Below are 21,736 nucleotides of genomic sequence, written 5' to 3'. Positions count from 1 at the left end.
CTCGTGGTGGTAAAGGGGCGTTGGGCAGGTGGAACTCTTCTCGCTGGGTGTGGGATCCTTGGTCCTTCTTGGAACAGCTCAGAACCACAAGTTTCTGTAAAATGGGGTTAATAGGTTAACGGCCAAGGTTGTGGTAAAAAACAAACAAACAAACAAAAAAAAAACGCCCGTGGAAGCTTATCACAGTGCTGGGCATTTATTTTATTTATTTACTCATTTAATTACTAAACTGGAGAGTGCTTATACCTCCAGGTAAGATGTGGTAGGTAGGGACAGGCCGGCCAGTCTGTTGCAACAACTGGGGAAAGCCATAAATTGCAAGCAATCTCATTTTATCTTATCTTATCTATTTTTAAGTTTGTTTTGAGAGAGACAGAGGCGACACAAGCGGGGGAGGGGCAGAGAGAGAAGGGGAGAGAGGATCCCAAGCAGGCTCCATGCTGTCAGTGCAGAGCCCGATGTGGGGCTTGAACCCATGAAACTGTGAGATCACAACCTGAGCCGAAACCAAGAGTTGGATGCTTAACTGACTGAGACACCCAAGCGCCCCACAGGCAATCCTGTTTTTAAAGGCTGGAGGGCTGTGGAAGGCCCGAGGTCTAGAAGAGCTAAAATTTCAAAGAGAGGAGAGAGAGCCTGGCCCAGGAGAGCTGACAGTTACCAGCTGACAGCTTCTTCCCTGTGGGACATTTGTGCATCCCGAGAGCGGGCTGGGGATGGGGCTTCCCCCCCAGCAAAGAGACTCCACCAGGGCTGAGACAGGTGAGCAGGGCTCTTTGCCATCTCTCATGGTCAGCATGGAAAGTGGGAAACTAAGGAGCCCCCACACTGGGGGGGCCGGTTCACACCCCAGATATTTCCTGAGTTCGGGGGTGATGCGGGAAGCCAGCGAGTCGGGGTGGAAAGGCAGAATGAAATCTCCCAGAGTCGTGTCATACTTAGGAAACAAAGCTGGCCAGACGGGGGAGGGGCTGCAGCAGGCACATCACCAGTCTGCCCCTCGGGACGACCGTCAGACTTTGAGCCTGTGTGCCGCAGGAGGCTGAAAAGGCGAGCAGGCTAAGTTTCTCAAGGTAGAGTCAACAGCAGTGACAACAGTGATGTTTCCAAGAGGCATAGCTTGATTATGAGGATGCAGTGAGGCTGAAAGTTGTAAGGGTGGAAATAGATGCAACATCCAAAGACTAAGCACCAGGAACCTGCTCTGTGTTCATGTTGAAGACCTCAAGGAAAGAAGTAATACTACAGACAAGTAGGGGATGCCTTTTTTTAAAAAATTAAAACATTTTTTAAAGTTTGTTTATCTTGAGAGACACAGAGACAGCGTGAGTGGGAGAGGGGCAGAGAGAGAGGGAAAGAAAGAATCCTAAGCAGGCTCTGTGCTGCCATTGCAGAGCCCGACATGGGGCTCGAGCTCACAAAACCGAGATCGTGTCCTGAGCTGAAACCAAGAGTCAGAGGCTTAACCAACTAAAGCACCCAGGTGCTCTGGGGACGCTTCTTAATAATAAAGGGGTCCATTTGTAATAGCACTTAATAACGAAACTTCCAAATGTGCAAAAGAAAAGCATCAAAAGTAAAAGGAGAAACAAAGCCACAGTTGTAGTTGGAGAGTAAGACTCTGAGCAAATAATAGAACATATAGACAATAGATGAACAAAGACATGGAAGATTTAAACAGCATTCAGTTAACCAACTGGAGGTACACTGACAAAATATGGTATTTCAGCAGCTGCACATACTGTTCAAGGGAACCTACACAATTTCTTTCAAAAATTGTGCTTCTTAGAGTAAAACAGATTTTAGACAAAAAGGAAGAAATGCTGAAAACCAAACATCTAAGCTTCCATCTTGAGAACAAAGAAAAAGAACAGCAAATTAATCTCTGAGAAAGCAGAATTGAGGGGCTTAATCAATAAGGACAATCAACACATCAAAAGTTAATTGAAGTAGGTAAACTGATAAGTCCTGAGGAATACCGATGAAGGAACAGAGACAAGTCCCCCAGTGTACAGAATGTAAAAGGGGCACTACTACAGCCCCTACAGAAATTAAAGAGACAGTATAAGTACTTTCTGAACAGCATATGCCAGTGAACTGGAAATTTGGATGAAATGGGCAGATTTTTTGAACAAGTACAACTTAACCAACCTGACACTATAAGAAATAGAAAATGTGAGTAGTCCTATAGCTGTTAAAGAAGTTAAATCTGTAATTAATAGTTTTTCCTCAATGAAAAGTCCAAGCCCAGAGACTTCACAGGTAAACTCTTTAAGTATTTAATGAAAAAATAAAACTAATTACACAGACTCTTTCAGAAAAGAGAAAAAGGGAACATATTCTAATTCATTGACCCCCAAACCAGTGATATACAATAAAAGAAAAAAATTAAATAATATTTTATAAACATAGACACAGGAGTACTAAATAAAACATTAGCAAATAAAATCCAGCAATATACAGAAGGGTTAATAAACTATAACCAAGTTGGGTTTGTTCTAGGAACACAAAGGTTGGTTTAATATTAAAAAAAATCTACAGGGGCGCCTGGGTGGCTCAGTCGGTTGAGCGTCCGACTTCAGCTCAGGTCGTGATCTCGCGATCTGTGAGTTTGAGCCCCACATCGGGCTCTGTGCTGACAGCTCAGAGCCTGGAGCCTGTTCCAGATTCTGTGTCTCCCTCTCTCTCTGACCCTCCCCCTGTTCATGCTCTGTCTCTCTCTGTCTCAAAAATAAACATTAAAAAAATTTTTTTTAAATAAAAAAAATAAAATAAATAAAACAAAAAACAAAAAACAAAAAACAAAAAAATCTAACGTATAGTGATATCGAACATTTCCCAGTGAATTCAAGGACAGAACAAGGTATCCACTCTCACCACTTCTGTTCAACATTGCACTGGCTAGGACCTCAAATCTGAAAGACAATAAAAAGAAAAGTTTTAAAGATTGGGAAAAAAAGGGGGGAAACTGCCATTATTTGCAGATGCTGTGATTGTGATGTAGAAAATCCAAGTGACGCTACAAACTATTAGAATTAGTAAGTGAATTTATCAAAGCCTCTCAATAGAAAGTAAATATGCAAAATAAAACTGTGTTTCTATATATTAGCAATGTGTAATGGGAAAATGGAGCTTTACAAAAGACCATTTATAATAGAGTACCAAGACCTACGAATAAAGTCTGATGAACATTGTGTAAGCTGCAACACACTGAAAGCTTCAAAACACTGCTGAGGAAAAATAAAGGAGACCAAAATAAATGTAGGGAGAAGCCATTTTCATGATATAAGTATCAGTACTTCCATAAATGATCTATAGATTTAGGGCAATCCCTATCACAACCCCAGCAGGGTTTGTTGTTTTGGTTTTTTTTTTTTTTGGTACACATTAGCAAGTGGATTCTAAATTTGATATAAAAATTTAAAGGACCCGGAGTCACAATTTTGAAGACAAAAAAGCCCAGGAAACCTCACACTACCATGTAACAAAGCTTACTATTAAGACCAGCTGAAGCATATGTGGATGAATCCCTGAACAGGAGAGTCCCCAGGCGGCCCTATGCACGTGTGGTCACCTGGTTTAGGAAACAGGTAACATCATAGTCCAGTAAGGAAAGGGTGGTCTTTCCATAAACAGTGTTGAGGTAGGTGGGCGTCTGTAAAACAGGAACGATGATCCTTGCATCCTGCCGTCCGTGTATCCATAGTGATTAATTCAAGGTGGACCATAGATGTGGATGTTAGAAAGGAGACCAGTGAATTGCTTAGGTAACACAGAGCAGTATTTTCATGATCTTGGGGCAGATGACACCCCAAGAAGATTTGTGTCTTCTCGGAGTGAGAAGACACAGATACACCAGTCATATACATGCACTATTCGGAGAAGGTTGTACACTGAACTTTTGAGGAATAAATTTCGTTCGTCCAAAGGCACCAATAAAAGAGAGACAAGGCACAGTACAGATCGGGAGGAGATCGTTTCAATACGTGTTATCATAAACCGCTTTTATTCAGATTACAAAAACAACACGAGGCAAGAAGAAAAATAATTAAAAGGGGCAAAGAGTACTTCAAAAAGGGAAAATATACTTAAATGACAGATAAACATCTGGAGAGGTGTCCAACCTTACTGATCATCGGGGAACCACAAATAAAAATTATAACTAGATACTGCTTCATACCCAGTAGAATGGATGCAATTAAAAAAAAAAAAAGAGGGGTGCCCGGGTGGCTCAGTGGGTTAGGCGTCCGACTTTGGCTCAGGTCACGATCTCATGGTTCGTGGGTTCGAGCCCCGCGTCGGGCTCTGTGCTGACAGCTCAGGGCCTGGAGACTGCCTCGGATTCTGTGTCTCCCTCTCTCTCTGTCCCTCCCCCACTTACACTCTGTCTCTCTCTCTCTAAAAAAAATAATAAACATTAAAAAAATTAAAAACAAATAATTCAGCAGTTTCTTAAACTGCAATTTGCCTGCTCCCCCCCAGCACCTCTACCCCCAGCTGTATACCCAAGGAGATGAAAACATGTTTCCATAAAGATGCATACGTGATCACCGCAGCATATTCATAGTAGTAAAAGCGTGGAAGCAGCCCGTCTGTCCCATCAATTGGGGAATGGATAAAATGTGGTATGTTCATATAATGAATGGGCTGCTGTTCCGCAGTAAGGAGTGGGATGTTTATTTACCTGAGTTCCAGCACTAGCTTAGGCATCAAAACTTCTCTTCCTTTCTGGGTGTGGGGGTGGAGTGGGGTGGGGTGGGGGGAGGTGTTATCACATCAGGGGAAGGGAAGCCTTGGGGGAGAGTCTGCTCCGGGTGCGAATCCAGTCTTGTTTACTGGGTGACCCCAGCGAAGCTGCCTCCCATCTCTGAGCCTGTGGTGTGTACTCTGCGAAATGGGAATAATTGCGCACCTGCCCTGGGGTTATGAGAATAAAATGAACTACCGCATCTCGCAGCGTCTTACCATTTGTGTAACAAGAGACCCATGAACTGTGTTCCTCTCTGGCAGGAGAAATGTACGTTTAAAGTAAAAAAAAAAAAAAAAAATGGGAAGAAACAAATATTTGCCTAAGGGACTGCTGGAGCTTATTTAAAACGTACCAGAGGACGTGGTGTCTGCTTCCGTGTCGGCACTCAAAGGGAATATCCTCAGTTCAGGTATTCTCGGTGGGCGTGTGGCTTTCACTGCAAACGCCCCACTTGGAGGATCGAGTGAAGAGAACAGGTGTCCATTTCTCCCGTTACCTCCCCCCCCACCCCCCTCCAGTTTGAAAAATGTCGCTTCTCAGGCAAGGCTGTTTGTTCGTGGCAACGTGTTCGGAAGGTGGCCCGCGTTTCATTTCTTGCTCAGCTGGATCGGATCGGATCGGATCGGAAATGCAGGCAGGTCTGTGGACGCCCCGCTTACACATTTAACATGCGTCTTAAGGGAAGCAAAGCAGAGGGGCGTCTGGGTGGCTCAGTCGGTTAAGCGTCCGACTTTGGCTCAGGTCACGATCTCCCGGTTCGTGGGTTCGAGCCCCGCGTCGGGCTCTGTGCTGACCGCTCGGAGCCTGGAGCTGCTTCGGATTCTGTGTCTCCCTCTCTCTCCGCCCCTCCCCTGCTCGTGCTCTGTCTCTGTCTCTCAAAAATAAATGAAAATGTTTAAAAAAAAAAAAAAAAGCAAAGCAGAAAAGGAAGTTACGGCCCCGGGGACACCAGTTTCTGGACTCCTTCCCTAGGCCAGTTAGGCTCAGGCCTGGTGGCACATAAGGGACAACTCCCTCAGGACGCCAGGGCTTCAACATTGGAAGTTTATTTCTCTCTTGTGTACGAAGTCCGGAAAGGGCTGCCACAGGGCTCCACAGAGTAGTGAGGGACACGGGTACCTCCCAGCTTTCTCCTCAGAATGGACTTTGGGATGTGGCCCTGCCCTCATGGGCCTTCATGCTCACTGAGCGCCAGCCATCACGTCTTCATCCCAGGTTGGCAGTAGGAGGGCCGATGAAGAAGGGCGTAGTCTTCACTGAAGAATGCTTTTCTTTTTGGAAGTTCCATACACTTCCACTTCCACCGCTTTGGCCAACAGTTACCCAGCCTCATCTACCTGCAGGGGGCACTGGGAAATGTAGTCCCTTTACGGAGTGCACCGCAGTGTGATAAATCCGGTCTGGTGCTCTGTTAGTTTTCCAGAGCTGCCGTAACAAGTCACTGCAAACTCAGCTGCTCCCAACAGGAATTTATTTCTCTCTCGGTTTTGGAGGCCGGAAGTCTGAAATCAAGGGGTCCACGAGACCACGCCCCCCCGCCGCTTGCAGGGCGGAATCCTGTCTTGCCCCGTCCGGCTTCTGGTGGTGGCCAGGAATCCTTGCTGCCCCCCGGCCTGTGGCCGTGCCATTCTAGGCTCTGCCGCCACGTGGCCTGTCCTCCCCCGTGTGTCTGTGTCTCGTCCCCTTCTCGCGAGGACGCCAGTCGTGGATCTAGGGCCCGCCCTAATCTGGTGTGACCTCTTCACGTCCATCGTAATCGCATCCACGGAGACCCCGTTTCCAAGTAAGATCCCATTCTGACTTTTAGGGTCGACGTGACATTTGGGCGAATGCTCACGCTAGTCGCTGACCACAGGTAGGCGGGAGGAGAGCGGGAACAGGTGTCGGGGTAGCAGCCCCCGCTTCGTTCCCGGAACTTCGGGTGCGGTGGAGCTCACCAAGCTACTCGCGCGTTGCTGGGCATGTTGGGAGCTGGCCACACGAGGGTTCTTGTCGGGACAAATGTCCTGGTGGATGCGGCCGTGGGGAGGTGGTTGGATTCTGCACCCGTGGGGCACGTGGGATGGTGAGGGCGTTGCAGAGGCCGACCTGAGTTGGCCTCGTGGTCCTGCTGCTGACCAGCGCTTGGGCACATGCTTCTCTCCAGGCCTCACCTGGCTGTGACGCGGGGCGGGTAGTGTCTACCGTGAGGGTCTTCTGAAGACAGAGCGTGTCTCGTAAGTACGGACGTGGCACCGAGCTCGCGCTGGCACGTAAGAAGGAAGTGACAGCCATCACCCAGTCTGTGTGCTTTCCCTAACTCCATGTCAGGGTCTTTTGGTCGCAAGTGACAGAAATTCCACCTCCGACCCGCTTGAACCATCATCTGTCAGCATTTGTAACTGAAGGAGTAGGAGAAGCTTCAGGCAGGGCTCCAGAGGCACTCATGCCCCCCCGGGATCCAGGGTTCCCAGTCTCTGCTCCGACTCATCCTGTGCCATTTCCAGCCTCAGGGATCTCACGCTGTGCTGGTGAGATGTCACTGCTGTGCCGGGCCCCTCCCCCCCCATCCTCACACACACAGCTCAGAGAAAGTGAATCTCCTTTTTAGTTCCTAAGGAGGAACAGGAGGGTCCTAGCTATGCTCTCTCTAGGCTATTCGTTCTGACTGGGTCCTGTAGCCATCCCGGAGCCGTTGAATGTGAGGGGACAGGGCATGTGACTGCTGTGAGCCAATCAGGGCCTTCCCTGGGAACTGGAATGATTTCAGCCCCACCCCTCTCCTGTAACATATGCTGAGAGCAGAGGCTGGGAGAGGGAGTCTGCTCGCTCAGGGGATGCAGGTCGGGGAATCTCATGTCAGAGATTCATGGCTTTGTCAGCATCCTGGGGGAAGGGGACAGGGTTGCTGAGAACTCAGCCTGGGAGGCAGACATAAAGTCCACGAATGGAGGGCTTGCCTTTAGCTGTGTGAAGTTGGCAAGTCTCCTACCCTGGGGGGCCCTGAGGACTCTGGCTGGGGAACCTGACAGATGTTGATTCCAGAATACATTCTGCGTTGTCCATTCGTTCCTGGCTGTCATCACTGCTGGTGGAAACCGTTTTCTGGGAACCTTTCCCAGGGTGACGGGTGCAAGCCCTCTGCTCGTTTACGAGAGTAAGCGGGGAACGGGCACTTTCCTAAGGTGCAGAATTTGGGGCTCCAGAGGTGTCCTGCTCGCAGTCCTGCCGCTTTGTGTGGGAGGAGCTAGTGTAATGCATGGTGGGGGCTCCATTTCTGGGCTCCAGTGCAAAGCAAGAAATGAGTGGCCCGGATGCCGAGGGGACCCTCCCTGTTAACTCGCACCACGTCCCGCTGGCCCTGCTGATTCCCGCACTTTCTTTTCTCCCGCTTGCGCGAATCCCTCTCTCAGCCACTGCAGTGTTGACTTATTGTTTAGTGACTACCTCCCCCTCCAGAGTGGAAACCCTGAGGGCAGGGACTCTAGCCTGTTTTGTTTGCAGAGGTTTCCCAGGACCCTTCAGTGGCGCTCGGCTCAGTATTTGTTGAATTAATGGCAGCACGTGAGTGGTTTACATTAATGAACTCCTTTCACGTACTGCTTAGTGCTTCTGGACTGGCCTGGGCAGTGGCAACAATTTCCGCATCCCTAAGGATTCCTCCCCACGGCCGGGAGGTGCTCCTCCCAGGGATTAGGGCCAGGCGGGGAGCTGATGGTGGGTGGCCACCAGGGGGAGCAGTGGGCACCTTCTGCCGCGGCTTCAGGAGACCCGTGCCAGGCAGGCAGGCCCCTGGCTGGAGTCCCAGGAGATTGTCCTGTGGGGCTGGGGATGTGGCGGGAGGGGAGCACACTCTTTGCTCTAAAAGAAAGGCGGCTCAAAGAGTTTTTCAGAACTGTAGGACTTTTGCTTGAAAACCCCCCAGTGTTTTGAGGGTACCAATTCCCCCCTCTGTAATACGGTCTGCTGGTTCAATATGTTCTCCAGGAGCTAACACAGATTCACGGGGGCAGCCAACATTGACCACAGCTTATAACATGCCAGGCTCTGCACTAAGATCTAACTCTCCACAACTGCACCGGGGAGGTTCTAAGAGGTGTCCGTGTCCCCACTTTACGGAGGCTGAGGCTGGGTCCGACAGGTGGCCCTGCCTGTGCTGTGCCTCAGGAGGCCACACGGGGTCGGGGAGGGCCTTTGAATCAGCTTTACGTCTGCTGCCAGAACGGGGCTCTTAACCACTATTCTTGGCCGTCGACTGTCTGTGTCTGGACTTGAGGTGCAACAGTCACAAGTAAGAGGTACGGATCACAGCCACGGAGTATCTTTGTTTCCCGTGACTTTCTTAACAAACGGCCACCAACTCAGTGGCTTAAGACAACAGAAAGGTATTCCCGCACAGTCTGGAGGCCAGGAGTCAGGAGTCAGGAATCAAGGTGCCGGTAGGGCCGTGCTCCCTGGGGGCTCCAGGGGAGGGTCCTTCCAGCCTCTCCCAGCTCCTGGGGCTCCTGGCACTGCTGGGCTCCCGCGTCACTCTCTCCTAGTGCTTGGCAAATTATCCCTTCTAAAGCCTGTCTCCGTTTCCCAGGGCTGCTGTAATAAAGGGCCACAAGCTGGGTGGCTAAAGCAACAGAACTTTATTGGCTTATGGTTTCGGAGGCGGGAGGTCTGAGATCAAGGGGTCACAGGGCCGTGCTCTCTGAAGGCGCTGGAGAGGAACCGTCCTTGCTTCTTCCAGGGCTGGTGGCTGCAGGCAGTCTGTGATGTCCCCAGGCTTCTGGGTCCATCGCTCCAGTCTCTGTCTCCGTCTCTACCCAGCCTTGTGGGTGGAGGCATCTGTGTGCCTCGTCTTCTCTTCTAAGGACACAGTCATAGGGACCACCTTACTCCTGTGTGACCTCCTCCTAACTATATCTGCAGCAACCCTGTTCCCAAATGACCTCACGTTCTCAGTTTCTAGGATGGACACGCAGTGGCAGGGGATACCCCAGCACAGCACCCTTACTGGGGCAGTTTCCCAGCCGTTGGCTCTCTGTCTGGAATCAGTTGAAGTGGATGGCCCGGGGCCAAAGCTTTCTCTTCTGTGAGCTGCTTTCTGCTTGGTTTCCTCTAGGGAATGCTGGACAAGACCGGGCTGGGGTGAACTGGGGCTTACTTTGAGGTTTGCATGTGGAGACGCTGAGGTCCTTTAGAGACCCCAGCAGAGATGTCAAATACTCAGTTTGTTCTATGATTCTGGGGCTCTGAGAGAAGTCAGGGCCTGGGGAACACGTTGGGGTGTCGGCTGCATATGGGGGTTTAACGTCATGGGTGAGGACACGGCTGCCTGGGGAAAGGAAGAGGGCCAAGCCTTGGAAAGTCCAGACTTTAATGGCGGCCGGAACAAGGTGAGTCTGTAAGGACAGAAACCAGGAAGTCATGGCATAGGGCGGGAGGGGCGGGAGAGCTTCATGGAGCAGGGTGTGAGTGGCTCGGTCACATGTTGGTGAGGATGAAGGACAGAAAGTTGCCCTGTGGGTCTGGGGGCCAGGGGAGCATCAAAGACCTTAACGAGAGCTGTGTTGGTGGAGAGGTGGGGGCTGTGACCGGACGGGAGAGGCTTGGGGGGTGAGTGGGAGAGAAGACCCACCAACTCGGTGAGGAAGCCGAGCTGTGGGGCGTGAGGTGGCTGGAGGCGCCTGGAGGTCAGGATTTTGTTTTATTTAATTCGCGTGAGAGAGAAACGAACCTAGCCCTGTTTCAGTGGTGAGCATCTGGCCATCGAACCCGTAACTTGTCTGCTCCTCTGTGCTCAGGGGAGCGGGGCCTGGGCCGTGGACAGTGGCCCCTCTGTGTCCTGAGTTTTCCAAGTTCAGCTGACCTGGGTCCTTGATCCTTCTTAACCTTTTCCTCTGGGCCTCAGGCCAGCGAGGGAGAGATTGCCGTGGTCACGAGCCCTTAGGCTGACTGTTCATTCTTTCTCTTTTGCAGATGGACGAGATCAGAGGGAAAGACCGTGTGATCCTGGCCTTGGAGAAGGAACTCGGCGTGCAGACCGGCCAGACCCAGAAGCTGCTTCTTCAGAAGGAGGCTTTGGATGAGCAGCTGGTTCAGGTCAAAGAGGCTGAGCGGTACCACAGTAGTCCCAAGAGAGAGCTCCCACCTGGCATCGGGGACATGGCAGAGCTCATGGGCGTCCAGGTACGGGGAGTGGCGACTCACACAAGCACCGGGGCCTCGTGGCTGACCGCTGCCTGTCCTTTCTGCGGTCGTTCCCCCCGGGCACCTTGCCCGCCTGCCTCCTCTCACCCCTCCCTCCCTTCCGTCTGTCCGTGCGTCTGGCCTCCCTCCCCAGACTGGCTGACGTTAACCACGTGCAGGGCCCAGCGTTGGGCCTGGGGATACGGAGGGGAGAGCAGCTGACTGCGTTTGTTGCCAGCCGGTCTGGAGCCCAGTGGGAAAGAGAAGTGAAGGCATCGGTGCCGGGTGCACAGTAAGAGCACAGAAGGGCGCCCAGTCTTGAAGTCAGAGCCCTGCAACATGAGTAGGACCTTAGCCAGAAGGAAGGGGCTCTGGGGGCAATGTGCTCAGAGGAAGCTGAAGCAGCGTGCCTTCGTTCACTCATTCATTCATTCATTCATTCGTGCAGCCACCAGATGTTTGAACATCTGTCGTGCGTGCTCTGTGCGAACAGCATAGGAGGTGCTGGTGAGATTGGCCCGGTGGGTCTTGAGGGATGTCCTGGCACGTCCGTCACGGGCCTTTGTGAGAGAGACACAGCGGGCCCGGGCTGGAGCGTGAAGGTCCCCAGAGACCACGCACAGCTGTCTTGGCCTGACCTCTTGTCACTTTGAGACGAAGTCTCTTGCGGGTCGCTGGCAGGGCCTGGGGTGTCGTCCCCGTGGCCTGACTGCAGGGGCGCCCAGCGTGGCGTGGGGCCCCGTGAGGAGGAGCTCGCGGTCACGTCCCGCGAGTACCCTGGGAGTGTTCGGAGTCACTAAGGCATCTTCGAAGTACGTTCGTATCTTGACTTTCTTTTAGGATCAACATATGGACGAACGAGACGTACGGCGATTCCAACTGAAAATTGCTGAACTGAACTCGGTGATACGGAAGCTGGAAGACAGGAACACCCTCTTGGCAGACGAGAGGAACGAGCTGGTAATCAGCCCCCGAGAGACAGACGGTGCCTTGCAGGGCACCAGGAAGCCACCCCGGGGCCGAAAAACCCGCCTTGAACTCATAGTGCAGAGGCCTCCTGGTTTCCTTTCCTTTCTTTCCCATTAATTCCTGACCAAAAATCTAGCACACGTTCAGTGAAGACACCTGCTCCTCCCCTTTGTTTCTATAGGAATTTATTCTGGGCAAAGAGTCAGAGCAAACAGTGAGGAGTTTATAGAGGATGTTCACTGCAGTGTTGACGCTAGCGACCCAAAGTGACCCGAAACGAAACAAAAACCCAGTTGTTCAACACTCAAGTATTGGGTAGAGTAATTATGGAACATTTAGGCAGTGAACTGTCTACAGTCGTTAGGAGGGACGGTAGACGTCGCATTTATTTGCTCACAGTAAATTAAAGCGACATGCAGTTTACAAAACAAACGCATATTGTCATGACAGATATTGGGAGCTGCTTTAGGTGGTGTAATGATAGATCATTTTAGGTTTTTTGCTTCTCTGTTTACTTTCTTTTGCAGAAAAGTTCAGACATTTCTTTTTTAAAAATTTGTTTAATGTTTATTTATTTTTGAGAGAGAGAGAGAGAGAGAGAGAGAGAGAGAGAGAGAGAGAGAGAGACAGCGTGAGCAGGGGAGGGGCAGAGAGAGAGGGAGACACAGAATCCGAAGCAGGCTCCAGGCTCGGAGCTGTCGGCACAGAGCCTGATGCGGGGCTTGAACCCATGAACCGTGAGATCGTGACCTGAGCCGAAGTCTGACGCTCAACTGACTGAGCCACCCAGGAGTCCCAAAGTTCACATATTTCTAATTTTAAAGATAACGAACAGGGACTCTGGGTTAAAAAAAATGAATCCCTAGGGACGCCCATTTCCTCTTTCTCTGCCCCTCCCCCACTCGGCACATGTACATTCTCTCTCAAAATTATTAAATAAATAAACAAATAAAAAGATAATCTAGTAAAAAGAGTAGTTTCCTGAATATGTGTAAATTTGCTGCATAAACAGCGAAGTGAACTTTTATGTCGTGGGAGTCGGTACATAAACTTCTTGACAAGTGTCTTGTCATATTTCTGTTGATTCTAAATTTTATCGTGAAAGCAAGTGCATCTATATAGTGTGTGAGAACCATGCGAGATGAACAGCGTGAGTAAGAGTCACCTCTTTGTAATCTTAACAGGATCGAAGTAAAGTCATTGCCTTCAAGTATTTTTTTTTTAATTTTTTCAAATGTTTTTATTTATTTATTTTGAGAGAGAGAGAGTGACAGCAAGGGGGAGGCAGAGAGAGGGAGAGAGGGAATCCTAAACGGGTTCCACACTGTCATCCCAGAGCCCGAAGCAGGGCTCGATCTTACGAACCGTGAGATCATGACCTCAGCCGAAATCAAGAGCCGGACGCTTAACTGACTGAGCCACCCAGGCACGCCTCCATCAATTATTTTTAAAAGCATATTTTCAAGTGGCTTTAATCAGACTGCATGTCTAATATTAGATGTACGCTTTTCGCTTAAATATTCATTAACTAAAAAAAGTCCCTCGTGTACTGCATAATAATTCACTGAGAAGATTAGAAAAGAAATGTAGCTTGTGTGCAACAATTTGGAGCACACTGAAGTGTTTAAAGCAAAAATTGAGCAGCTAGCCGGCACTTTGATCTTCAAATCATGAAATAACTACTATTAGCTGTTTGGGGGTGGTTCTTACATGCTTTTAAAACTGGTGTAGATATATCGACACCCACCGGGAGACTTTCTGTTGTCGTTTGGCCGTTACAGACAGGATATTTTCTCCTCTGTGTTATTGTTCTGCAACTTGCTTTTTTCCCATGATTCATCAGTTCCGGCTGTCGTTTGGGCAGGTGCACGGCTCACGCCCCCCTTTGAGGACGACCCGTGGCTCATTCACCCATTCCTCTAGGCTGCTCGGGTTTCTTTGCTGTTATGGGCATATGCCACCCGAAGACACATTTCTGCCGTTACCACTTGGAATTTTATTCCTCTGAGGATTTTCAGAAGTAGAATGTATGGGTCAAAGGTCTATTTTTTTTCATAAAGTTTATTAATTTATTTTGAGAGACACAGAGACAGTGTGAGTGGGGGGCGGGCAGAGAGAGAGGGAGAGAGAGAATCCCAAGCAGGCTTCTCTCTGCCAACGCAGAGCCCGACGCGAGTCTTGAACCCACGGAACCGTGAGATCATGGCCTGAGCCGAAACCAAGAGTTGGACGCTTAACCGGCTGAGCCACCCAGGCGCCCCTCAAAGGTCCATTTTATATTTGAGTGGGTCCCGCCAGACTGCTTGATCTTAACTTTACAACCTGGCGACCAAAATCAGGGATCTGTAGTCAGTCCCTGTGCTTGATTCTTGGTTCTAGCACTTTCTGTGTGGCCACGAGCACAGCATCCCACCTCCTTGCTCTCAGTTTCTCTGTCTGTAAAGCGGGGATGGGGCCCCTCCTGGGGTTGTGGGGAGGCACAGTGTGTTCGAGAAGGCAGACCCGACCACACAGAGCAGCCCTCAAGGGCCGGGGCAGAAACTAAATGACAGAGTTCTCCAGCCCCCGAAACCAGGCCTCACCGTGTCCACCTCTCTACGCCCAGCACCCCACATTCTGTGTTCCCGCTGCACTGAACGAGCTGTGTTCTTGCCCGCTCTGAACCTCAGGGCGCGTGGTCTCCCCGCCTGGAACATCTGCCCGCGCTTGGCTCACTGTGTTCTTACCTCCTTTACTGTCTTTGCCCTCTTCCTCTGACGTTGGACGGGCACCCTGGCGTGCCGTCCCTTCGATTCAGCCCCCAGCACAGGGCCCCAGGCACCAGAGGGGCTCCCCCAGCGCTGATCCCACGGGAGAGACTGGAAGGACAGCCCCTAGTTGTACAGACTCAGGGAACGCCTTCGGGTTTGATGTCCCGGCACCGAGTCTGGCGTGGAGTGGGGCCCAGGATTGATTGCCTGCTGTCTCAAGAAGGTAGAGCTTTCTGCTAGGTCCGTACTTGGGGAGGAATGGTGGCCAGGAGCAGCCGGGTCATGGGATTGACGTTTGCGCGTGAGACCCAGGACCCCTGGGGGTTATGCCCAGAGGTGAAGGAAGTGCAGACCAGTGGACCCAGCACAGGTCACTTGCCAGCGGGGTGCCCGGGGGCGGATCTGTGGGCCTCCCCTGTTGCCTTACGCGAGGCCCCCCCGAGCCTCAGGTGGGATACTGTGTTTGGGATCCAGGTGGTTGTGGGATCTTCCTGGGGTCTGTGGTCCCAGCGGAGGCAGCTCCGGTCCCGGGTCGGACCCCTGCTGGCCTCCGGGGTGTGACGTCAGCAGTCCGCTGGGCCTTACGGCCACCGGCCTTCTGTGTCTCTCTGATCGCAGCTGAAACGCTCCCGGGAGACCGAGGTCCAGCTGAAGCCCCTTGTGGAGAAGAACAAGCGGATGAACAAGAAGAATGAAGATTTGCTGCAGAGTATCCAGAGGATGGAGGAGAAAATCAAGAGCGTCATGAGGGAGAATGTGGAAATGGTGAGTCAGCCCTGGGTTCGAGTCTCTGTCTGGGCTTCTGCAGCCCCCGACTGACCCTCGGAGCCCACAGTCTCCGCCCAGCCCCGCCTCCCCCAGGAAGCTCGCCACGGCTCTCCGACCTTGCCCAGCCCTGCTGGCCCCGCTTCTCTAGGGGGCACGGTGTTGAGGGCTCTGTGCCCGGAGGCAGAAGGCCAGGCAGTGCCCGCAGCTGGGTCTGCGCCTCAGCCCTGCCCCCCCACCCCCTGCCGCCCCCGGGGCCTCAGACACAGCCCCATTCTTTCCGTGCCTCAGCGTCTTCATCCATAAAGTGGGGGGGGGGGGATGCGGTTATCAGCACCGCGGGGCTACCCAGAGGGTGGAGTGTTGGCATGGAAAGGCCTCACGGAATCCTTAGCTCTTTGCAGACGCTTCGCACGTGAGAGCAACGGCCACCGTTGCATCAGGGATTTGCGTTTGCTCCCATCAGAGTGCTCGGTCTTTGTGGCCAGGGCGGTGTCTTGTAACTGCTGGCTCGTGGGGGAGTCCGAGGTTCATTGTCCCAAGCGGTGTCAGTCGCCCCTTTTCCAGCAAGAAGGCTGAGGCTCTGGGAGGTGGGGTGCCCTTCTCCCCGCACCCCAGCAGGCCCCGGTGTGAGGGGGACACGATCGCCGGTGGCGTGCCTTGCCTCCCCAGCTCCCTCGTCCAGCCTCCAGGGCCCGGGTTTGGACGACCACCTCCCACCCCCACGCCTGCCCAGCTCGTTCTCTCCGCCTGCAGCTTGCTTCTGGTCTGCACCTGTCCCCTCCTCCCGCGTGGGGACTGGGTAGCCTTCTTCCCTCCTGCATCCCTGAGCTCCCGCCGGGTGCCCCCTGAGCTCCCGCCGGGTGCCCCCTGACCTCCCGCCGGGAGCCCCCTGACCTCCCACTGGGTGCTCCCTGACCTCCTGCTGGGTGCTCGCGCTGTAACCAACCTCCTGCTGGGCGCTCTCCCTCTGGCTGCAGAAAGAGAAGCTGTCGGCGCAGGCGTCCCTGAAGCGGCACACTTCCTTGAACGACCTCAGCCTGACGAGGGACGAGCAGGAGATCGAGTTCCTACGGCTGCAGGTTCTGGAACAACAGCACGTCATCGACGACCTCTCGCTGGTACGTTCGCGCTTGGTGACATCGCTCGGTGTGGCGCCGGGCGACGCGGTGTGACGAATGGCATCGAGGCTCCAGGGCGCTGCTGCTGATGCGGGTGGGGTCTCACGGAGCTCACCCGCGCGGGCACCTTGCTGCTTTAATTCAGCCAGACAGCAGCCTCGACTTTGTGTAAAAGACACCGCTGGTGCCTGGAAGCCGTCTCCATGGCTACTCTTTTTCTCAACTCTTCTCCCTGGTTTGCTGTTGCTAAGAAGCAGCATCCGTTTTAGGAATGGGTCGTCTGGCCTGGACACAGTGGGCACAGTTTGTCCCTGAGAAGTCTATTTTTTTTTTTTTTTAGCTTAGTTATTGCAGACCATGAACTTGAAAGCCTGAACCTTGTAATCAGGCTAGAATTTGAAGGGCTGGCTGAGACTCTACATCTACAAGGTTAAGGGGAGAGGAGTGTGTCTTAGTAGGCGACTGTTACATCCAGAGAATCCTTTTTCTGTCTGTGAAAGGAGCTTAGGCACCAGTAAGAGAGCATTTGCAGGAAGCTTCAGTTGGACCCTAGAAGCAAAGTGTGTTCTTAATGCCCAAGAGGGAATGTGATGGTTCCACTCATTGGTCTTCCAAGAGTAGAAAAGCCAGTGATCAAAATTCTAGAAAAAGCTTTGACCATAACTGTCAAGTTCGCTTTGCTGGCCTATCTTCCTCTCTCTTTAAGTCCTTCCCTTCTTCCTTCCACCCACCAATCCATTCTCCCTCCCGTCCCTCCATCTATCTTTGCCTCCGTCCGTATTCCCATCTTCCCATCCCCCCTCCCTCCTTCCATCCCTCAGCTGTCCGGCCACCCATCCATCCATCATCCATCCATCCATCCATCCATCCACCCCTTCTTTCTCCCATAGCTTCTTCCTTCCATCTGTCTGTCCATCCATCCTTCCTTCCATCTGTCCATCCATCCACCCTCTCCTTCCTTCCATCCATCCATCTATCCATCCTCTCATCTTCCCATCATCCTCTCTCTCCTTCCATCCCTTCTTCCTTCCATTTCTCCATCCATCCATCCATCCATCCATCCATCCTCCCCCTCTTTCTGCCATACCTTCTTCCTTCTATCCATCCTTCCTCTCATCTTTCTCCATTACCCAAAAACTTGGTAGAACGTAAGATGAAAACACACCTTCAATAAAATGACGATAAAGTTGAAAGAGGAATGATAAACCAACAATCCCAGAAAAAATAAAGATCGCTGCATCCATTGAGATGAGGAGGGATGGATGGGTAGACCATAAGGGCTATAACCAAACAGCAGATTTGCCTCTGGGTGTCCCGGTAGCCAAGGGGAAAAGCAGGGCTGAGTTAGAAAGGAGAGACGTCCTGGTTTTGCTTGGAGTGGAAAGGCTGCCACTCCTTCCGCTGCCCTGCAGATGCCGATCTTACTGGCAGTGGCCACCAAGCAGCCACAGGCTCTTGTTTCTTTCTTAGGGACACGCTGCTTGGTAGGTTCTAGCCCCATAGAGCAAAGGAAGAACCTGAGAGTCAGAGAAATAAAACGCGTCACCTGGTTCAGAGGAGGCCCATGAAGATTTGGACCCGGCTCTGTCTGAGCTCAAAGCCGCAAACTATTTCATCCTGGGCTGTGGTCACTGACAGAACGGCGATCGCCAGTCAGCACTGCCTTGTGCTTTATGACTTCCAGCCCCCAGCGCAGACAGGCTGGGGCTTTCAGGACTGGCGCACTTCGGTATTTTTTGGTCAAGACAGTCCCAGTCCCATTAAGGACTCGAGTAAATGGGGTGGCTCTGTAGCGTGCAGTTCTGGGAGGCGGCCATCACGCGGGTGCTCAGAACTTGGACGAACTCACACCCAGTGCCGACGGTGGGGAGGCGCACTTTGGGAGCCAGTTGGGTTGGCTGGTGTGATATGAGGCTGGCTGATAATGCCAACCGTTGTATCTCCTTCTAGGAGAGAGAACGTCTCTTGCGCTCCAAACGACATCGCGGGAAAGGTCTGAAGCCACCCAAGGTGAGTCTGCGGGGGTGTGGCTGTCCTGCTTGGTGTCCATGGTCCAGGGGAGGGGGGAAACGCAAGCAATCCGTGAGGGGTCCTAACGGCAGGGACACTCACATGTCTGCACGTTTGGTGGTGAAAAAGCTGTTACCGCGTCTGTCGGCGCATCGGTTATGGCCGCGGACCAGTGACTGTAATTTATTCATGGAAAACTCACCGATGAATTCTGTCTGTAGGCCTCAGGCGCTGTTTGCCCCAAATTAAAAGCATAAATACTTAGACCTTTTGAAGGATTCAAAACGCACTCGGGCTTGGTTTCTGACATCTTATATCCCGTTCTAAAAAAAATCAGGAGCTTTGGGCTTCTTTTTGTTCGAATAACGCAGAACCGTGTTCTTTTTTTGGAAGATGTGGTTTTATAGAGACGGTGCCCAGATGTCCTGGCAGGGAGAGCACAGCTGGACGGGGAGAATTCAGACGCCACAGGGGCCACGCTGGAATAAACAGAGCAAATTGGGGCAGGTGTGAAAAAAAAAAAAAAAGAGTTTGCATTTAAACCCGTGAACCTCGTTTCACCGCCACAGAGACGTGGGTCTTTCGTTTGAACTAGACGCCCCTCCTGGTTTTTCTTTCAATAGAGATGTGGTTGTAGAGAAATCTTTGTCTTCTCTAGGGAAAACAGCAGTGTGGATGTGCTGCCGAAAAGCCACAGGCACGTGGCTCTCGAGGCTGGCAGCAGGGAGTGGTGGGGACTGGGGCAACCTGAGCAGGAGGCAACAGGGGGTAGTGCCACATACTCCAGTGGTGGGAGGGAGATGGGGATCCTGGTGCATCAGCTCCCTGGGGCTGCGTAACAAAGTACCCCACACCCGGCGGCTTGGAACAGTAGAAACGTCTTGTCTCGCGGTTTGGAGTCCGGGGGTCCAAAATAAAGGTGTCGGCAGCGCTGTGCCCCCTCTGAGACCCGTAGGGGAGTCCTTCCCAGGCTCTTTTAGCTTCTGGTGATTTCCTGGCACGCTTTAGCGTTCCTTGTCTTGAAGCTGCGTCACTCCAACCTCTGCTTTTGTCGTCAGAGACCATTCGCCCGGTGCGTCGCTGTCGTCCTATAAGGACACCAGTCATACTGGGTCAGGGACCCGCCCTCTTCCACCATGACCCTCATGTTAACCAAGTACTTCGGCAGTGACCTTGCTGAAGTGCCGGGGGTAGGGCTTCAACATGTCTTTCTTGGGGAGAGGGGGGCCCAGTTCACCCCAAACACCTTACTTTATATCAAATCTAAGGATTTTAATCTAGTTACCGCTGAAAGGGGGACTTTGCACGTGTAAGTTTACCCATCAGGTGCCCTTAGGATGGGGATTATCTATGTGGCCCCAGTGTCGTCCCAGGAGCCTTTCCACGCAGGAGGAAGGCGGAAAAGGAAGGCAGAGAGAAGCAGTAGGGGGAGGTCATCAGAGAGATTCAGAGTCTGGGAAGGACTCGACGAGTCAGTGCCAGCTCTGTGAATTGGGGGTGCAAGGGTGCTAGGCTCCCAGGAGCAAAGGCGGCGACAACATCCGTCCTTAGGGGATCTGGGTTCTGCAGACAACCCTCATGAACTCGGAAGCAGACTCTTCCCAGAGCCTCTCTGGAAGCGACGACAACTGATTTTGGCAATAAATCAGGGTGAGACCGAAACACAGAACCAGTCCAGGGAACCAGGACTCCTGACCTACGGGGATGGGCGATGATGCGTTCTGTTGTCTCGGGCTGTAAAGTTTGTTGTAATTTGTTACAGCAGCAATAGCAGTGAGTGGCCCAATGCGTATTTAGCATTTTTCTTCCTCCCTCGTGGAGCGTTGGGGAAGGGCTTGGCCAAGGTCGTCCTACTGTGGAAAGGAGGGCTGTAGTGTTTTTCCTTTGTACATTTATGGATGTGCTTCCCTCTTCCTAATCATTCCAAGCCATCCCTGTTCAGACATCCGCCCTTATGGAGAAATACCATAAAGAATATTCTTCAATAAACACATTATGTAAGTTTTTCTATAATATAGACCCACAGGGGAAGAGTAAGGAATCAAGTGATGTCCATATTTTAAACTCAGATAATATCGAACATGTCTAAAAATCTCCTACTGATTTTTCGTCTCGTTGGCCATAAACGCACTGGCCTCTTTCTCTCTACCTTGCCAATACTGGGGAATATTAATGTTAAATGTGTTGTAAGCAATTTCTCCCTGACCTCCTTTTATCATTTTATTTTGCATCAATTTGTTCATATACAGTAAGAGATTATTTTATGAAATTGAAAAAAAACATCTAAGGATGTTAAATGTTGGCACAAATGTTGATAGAGCACTCTATGGCCCAAATAAAATTTATCTGTGGGCCGAATTGGGACACTTGGCTGAGTGGTCACGTATGCTGTGTTTTTGAGTCCTTATAGTCGCCCCGTGAGGCTGGCGTTTTGTTTTCCATTTGATGGTTACAGGAAGCACGTAGGTATAGGGGATAGAAATAGCTCAGAGACCAAGTGAGCTGACAAGGGGGAGGCTCAAATTCAAGTCTGGGCTCCAAGGCCCACGTTTCCACCACTAAGTCAAGCTGCATGAGGCACATGTCTCTATGTACTGACCTCAGAGACTCAGAAAGGGAAGTGGCTCAGCACAGTGTGTTTAATTTATTTTTTATTAAAAACATTTTTTAAATGTATTTTTTCATTTTTGAGAGAGAGAAAGACAGAGCACGAGCGGGGTGCGGCAGAGAGAGAGGGAGACACAGAATCCGAAGCAGGCTCCAGGCTCTGAGCCATCAGCCCAGAGCCCGACACGGGGCTCGAACTCACGAGCCGTGAGATGGTGACCTGAGCCGAAGTCGGACGCTCAACCGACTGAGCCACCCGGGCGCCCCACAACTTGTTTATTTTTAAATATTCACTTTTACTGGGAAGCAATATCACAGCACCACAGACTAACCTGAGAAATAAGCAAAATGTCACCCGCGGGGCCTCCCTGGCGCCATCTATGCTGGCGTTTTATGCAGCCCCTCCCCCACCCCCAGCCCTTGATCTGCCCCATCTTTTTCTTTCTTGATAACGTAACTGTGACTGTAGAGTATGCTGTTGCTTCCTGTTTTTTTTTTTTTTTTTTTACTTAACGTTCTACCATAAAGCATTTATCCGTGTCATGACCCTGTCGTCATACAAACAAATTTTTATGGTTATATAATCCGTTGAGTAGATGGGCCATAAA

The 21,736-nt window shown here is 51.4% G+C and overlaps 1 protein-coding gene across 3 annotated transcripts in view; it reads left to right on the top strand.

Moving 5' to 3' along the window:
• Nucleotides 1-21,736, top strand: part of JAKMIP1 (janus kinase and microtubule interacting protein 1) — a 136,061-nt gene that overhangs the window by 69,027 nt on the left and 45,298 nt on the right. For all 3 annotated transcript variants that reach the window (XM_030314237.1, XM_032593015.1, XM_030314240.1), the window contains 5 exons: nucleotides 10,697-10,906; nucleotides 11,747-11,866; nucleotides 15,244-15,390; nucleotides 16,371-16,511; nucleotides 18,462-18,521. In XM_030314237.1, the coding sequence (XP_030170097.1) occupies nucleotides 10,697-10,906; nucleotides 11,747-11,866; nucleotides 15,244-15,390; nucleotides 16,371-16,511; nucleotides 18,462-18,521 (678 nt within the window). The remainder of the gene's footprint in view (nucleotides 1-10,696; nucleotides 10,907-11,746; nucleotides 11,867-15,243; nucleotides 15,391-16,370; nucleotides 16,512-18,461; nucleotides 18,522-21,736) is intronic.

The sequence above is a fragment of the Lynx canadensis genome, chromosome B1, assembly GCF_007474595.2.
Source record: "Lynx canadensis isolate LIC74 chromosome B1, mLynCan4.pri.v2, whole genome shotgun sequence".
Classification (NCBI taxonomy): domain Eukaryota; kingdom Metazoa; phylum Chordata; class Mammalia; order Carnivora; family Felidae; genus Lynx; species Lynx canadensis.
Note: the sequence above shows the minus strand (reverse complement) of the source record. Positions and strands in the feature narration are given on the sequence as shown.